Here is a 4,777-nt window from a genome sequence, read left to right on the forward strand (position 1 = left end):
GGGATGGAGCAGGGCCCGGGGCTCGGACGGGGGGCTTGCTGCCAGCTCCTCTCCTCGCTGCCCATCCTTCCCCTTGCCTGCTCCTGGCAGCACATGGCGGGACCCGCTTCCCCTGGGCTTCGGAGCTCGGTCGGGAGCCAGACCGGCCCCCGGAGGTAGCTAACGGCTCTCCCTCTCTTTGCAGCGATATCAGCCCCTTGCTGAAGGATCCTGCGGCTTTCAGGACTTTGATTGATCTTCTGGAAGATCATTTGAGGGCATCTTTCCCCCAAATCGACTTTATTGCAGGTGGGTGTTGGTTGAAACATCTCTGAGGCCGGTGCAGAGCATCGTGTCCTCGGGCTGGAGGCGTGGGGAGGCTCCTCTGCTAATGGGGCAGGAAATACTGTAGCCCTTGGACATTACAATCACCCGAATGTTGGCCTCTATCGTACGGTAACACCGGGACAGGTTATACCCTTAACTTACTTCTGTAGTTTCCTGAAATACTGGTTTTGGATGTGGCAGGCGCCATCTGATGACACTTCAGTGCCAATTTCGTAATTCGTTGCTTTCATCATGAAAAAAAGAGTCAGGGAGTACTGAAAGTCTGTCGTAAAGTCTTAACAGGCGTGCCTGTAAGGTCTCGCACAGTCCCCACGGCAGGCGGACCCTGTTCCAGCATGTTTTCCTTCTCAGGGGGCCTTTTCAAGCCAACAGAAACAGCCTTTGTGGTGATAACGCGTTGCAACACACCTATGAACGAGGCTGAGGATGGACGTGCTTAGGAAGGCAGCGCTTGGGCTGGGCGATAGCCCAAAGTTCAAGGAGTCTAGACGAAACGTGGTCCAAGTGCCTCATGATAACTGAAGTCTGTCTCCCGGTGGTGCAAAGTCCCTGGCTGTGTGGCCGAACTGATACCGGAGCTTAGCTGAGCTTATCTCTAAGAAGAAGAGCTAGAAGGGGGGCAAAACGGGCTGATGGGGGGATCGATGCGGTGCCCCGAAGCCTGTCAGCAGCACGTCTTGGCGAACACAGGCAGTGCAGGAGTGCGGTGTGTGTTTTCAGCCCATAGAAATGACTGTAAGAGCAAATTGCTTCTAGAGACCCCCCTGAACACGGGAGGATAAACCTGGGGTACCGTGCAAAGACGCCCCCAGTCGAATGGCTCTGTTCTGAGTATTCGTGCTGCTCTGCTCCCCCCAGGCCTGGACTCCCGCGGCTTCCTCATAGGCCCTTCCCTGGCTCAGAGACTGGGGATCGGCTTCGTGCTGATACGGAAAAAGGGGAAGCTTCCCGGTCCGACCGAGTCGGTCTCCTACGCCCTTGAGTATGGCAAGGTAATGCCTGGGGAGGAGAAGAGGGTTTCCAGGCTGGTTGATGGAGGGCCTGGGGGGGGGTGTGTCAGCGAGGGGACGGGGTGATAAAACCAGCGGGGTGGTCCCCAAGCTGGGTTTCGCAGCCAGTGCTGATGCCACGGGCGGCCTGGCACGGCACAAGCTTCAGGAGAGGCGCTGAGCTTCACCGCGCCCCGGCACGAGGGCTCCTTCCCCGAGCCACGGACACGTGGCTTGTGTCAGTGAGCCACGCTGTGATTTTTGTGGGAGGTGATAAGACTTGGTGCTAAATTGCTTTTTTTTGGCTTGAATTCAGGGGCATGAACGTGGAGTGTGTTTCCCACTCTACCAGTAAGTGCCATAAGTAAATGCCTTTATTGCATGGCTTCGAAACGGAGCGCTCACCTCGTAACACCGCAGCCTCTCTGATTAAAGAGCAGAGGTGTTAGCCTAATAACACGCTACCGCTGGCAACTAACGGCAGCCAGGGACCGGCAGCTGAAACACCAAACCTAGGCGTTATTTGTGAGGATTGTTTGGGCCAACCCCTGCATGGGACGAGTTCATCCGACGCAGGACGTGCCTGTGACGGTTTGGATCTGGCTTGGCGGCGCTCTCAAGGCAGAGTGCTCCAGCCCAGCGCGTTACAGGAGATTTTCCCCACTGGAGAACTGCTTCGGGATAAGGTTTCACCACGGGACCATAACTCACTTGATGAATGTTCAGGATCTTGACGTGCCAGAGGGTTGGCCCAGCAATCACCTAACCCGCTGTGTAGTTCTGTGGCGCTCCCCTGTAGCTGGAGTATGTGTTTCGGGGGTTTTAGTTGCTGAGTGTTAAGGTTGATCTTGCTGAAGACTCGTCTGCATTCCACCATGTGTTAGCAGTTTGTGAAGTGTTTCCCCGTAAGGCGAGACTAAAATGAAGCTACTCTTTCCACCCTGCAGGCTGAACTTGAAATCCAGAGCGACGCCGTGGAACCGGGACAAAAAGTAGTTATTGTAGACGACTTGCTTGCAACTGGAGGTGAGAGGAGCAGATGGTGTTAGAGCACGCGTAACCCCCGTACGCGCGCGCATTGGTGACAGCAGGAGCGGCCGCGGGGTTTGAAGCTTGCCTCGGCCCTGCTCCTCGAGTGACGATGTTTCTGCTCAACCTCTTGTGTCGTGCAGGTACCATGTGGGCGGCCTGCGAGCTGATGAAGAGGCTGAGGGCCGAAGTCCTGGAGTGCCTGGTGATCATAGAGTTAAAACTCCTGAAAGGGTCGGAAAAGCTCAGGTCCATCCCTTTCTACTCCCTGCTGCAGTATGACTGAGGAGGAGCCGGGAGAAGGGAATGGGAATGCACGCCCTGAGCCGTGCACAAGTTCGGGCTTTATTCAGTGACTCTTTATTGATGTCATGAGGGGGTGGGCAGGGGGGGAAACCTACAACTTTGATCCTGGCCAGATGCTATACAATTGTAAGTCCTATTTATTTTTCCAAGCCACAGATTAAGGTGTGTTGAGTGTAAGGATCCTTTTTGGAGTTCATCCTTTTGGGAGGAAGGAACAGCCTGATTGTTTTGGGGGATGGAGACCAAAATGCAGCTTCACCGAGTCTTTTTTTTTTTTTTTTTTTAGGAGACCAAAGTGAAAATACTGCTGCTGAGGCAGGAGAGGTCTGATAGCGTAGGGGGCCCAGCATTCCCTTTCGGTTGAGCCGTGCCTGGGCAGCCTCCTAGGAATGTGTTAGCAGTTTGCCAGAGGAACACAGAAGATGGGCAAAAAGTGATTAGTTGTCTAAGGGATAAACCCCTCTGTATTTGACCTCAGAGGATGGTCTGGTTGCTCTCTGCTGTCGCTCACACCAGAATAGGTTGCTCTTAAATTAAGGTAGTGCTTGTCAAGGAGAATTTAGTGCCTGCCCAGCCCCGGGTCCTGAAATCGGGAGGCAGCCACTGCCAAGGCAATGGAGGTTGCTGGCGTAGATGAGCTCCAACACCGTGTCAGCTTGCAGCTTGGCTCGTGGTCTCCTTCCCTTGAGACCGTGGGAAGCCGTCTGCCTTCCCTTGGTCCAGGGTAGTTCTCAGCAGTGGATTTTGCAAAACTAGGGGCGATCTACATCATGAGAAGTAGCTCACAGCTGGGCCGCAGGCGGCGAGGAAGGGGGCCGTGCGTGTGCTCGGGGTTGTTCGCCTGCCTTCTGTCCAGCAGCAGCGGCGCCTACCAAAGCCTGCAGCTCCAGCCAGGGCTGGCAGCTTTTGTTTAGCACAAATTCCCCATCAGCTGCAGCGTACCTGCCTCCCCTCCGCTGTGTTCTTCTTGGGGCATCGGGACGTTGAAAGGACGATGCCAGTTTGGAGCTCATTCTTGTCGGTATGTTTGGTGTCAGATAAGGCCGCAGGAAAGAAAGGAAAGGTGTTACGCTTGCAGCCGAGCTCCGGCGGTCTCACTCAGGTTGTGTGATGGATGACGGGGGGTTTGGAGATGCTCCCTGTAGCGTGGTTCAGTTTTGGTCACAGGAGCCGCTGAAACCCAGCGCGCCAAAACTTTCACATACCCGAAAACATTAGGGACCCTGTCCCTGTCCTAGCAGGGGCTGAACTCACTGGTAAAATAAATGTTGACTTATTTTTATTTTTCCTGAACTGTCTTGTCTACTTGCAGTAGCTGAAGCCGTTAATTACCCTTGCGAGTGTCTTCCTCCAAACCCAGGCTGTCGGTGGACAGCAAGGCTGTGGCGTGAGCTCCCCCTTGCCGCCCCCAAATGCTTGGAAGGAATCGCTTGCCAGGACTGAGCAGTCCAGGCATCTTTCCTCTGTGCCTGGCACCGACCTCTAGCTGGAGGGGGGGTACCCAGGCTGGTCCTGCTGGGTTGCAGTGGAAGTGCCCAGTGCTGGTGGGAGCGTAGACCAAGCCCCCCGCAGCTCGGCTCACCTTCCCCCCCAGTGCGTGGGGATGCTGCACGCCCTGCCCTTGCACTTGTAAGGCCTATTACGGCTATTTTTATCGCCGTTTCCTGAAAAGCCACTTCAGTGCTGCTCACTTTGCGCCGAAAAACACCATTCCCCCGGGAGAAACCTACCCCAGGGCACTTGTTTTCACAGCCAGCCCCTGCACGGAGCCAAGGGAGGCAGCGCCTCGCACGCATATTTGGCACAAGGAGAGGGTCCCCGCTGCGAGGTAGGGAAGGGAAAAATTAGTTCCACCCCAAAGAGCCGTGGAAAGCAGCTGCACGCTGTGGAAGCGAGCGTAAGCCCTGCCAGTGCCAGAGCTGGCTGCGTGCAGGGGCCAAGGGCTGACATCAGGGAACCCGGGGACGGTGCCTTCGCGTTGGCCAGGCTGCGAGCGACCGCTGATGTAATTTGCTCGTAGAGACCAAGGCTGTGCAGGGGTGGCTTCCAGGCAGGAGGAAGGGTTTTTTTTTTTGTCCCAGGCAGCATAACGGGAGCTTGCTGCAAGCTCGCCCGGGGGGCGCGCG

General features: G+C 55.7%; 1 protein-coding gene across 1 annotated transcript in view; it reads left to right on the forward strand.

The window, feature by feature from the left end:
• APRT (adenine phosphoribosyltransferase) overlaps positions 1–2,638 on the forward strand; it is a 4,179-nt gene extending 1,541 nt beyond the window's left edge. Inside the window, exons 2-5 of the mRNA XM_009326976.1 lie at positions 91–288; positions 1,186–1,319; positions 2,264–2,342; positions 2,489–2,638. Coding sequence (XP_009325251.1) covers positions 91–288; positions 1,186–1,319; positions 2,264–2,342; positions 2,489–2,631 — 554 coding nt within the window. The 3' untranslated portion in view covers positions 2,632–2,638. The remainder of the gene's footprint in view (positions 1–90; positions 289–1,185; positions 1,320–2,263; positions 2,343–2,488) is intronic.
• The last annotated feature ends 2,139 nt before the right edge of the window (positions 2,639–4,777 follow it).

The sequence above is a fragment of the Pygoscelis adeliae genome, unplaced genomic scaffold (assembly GCF_000699105.1).
Source record: "Pygoscelis adeliae isolate BGI_AS28 unplaced genomic scaffold, ASM69910v1 Scaffold727, whole genome shotgun sequence".
Lineage (NCBI taxonomy): Eukaryota > Metazoa > Chordata > Aves > Sphenisciformes > Spheniscidae > Pygoscelis > Pygoscelis adeliae.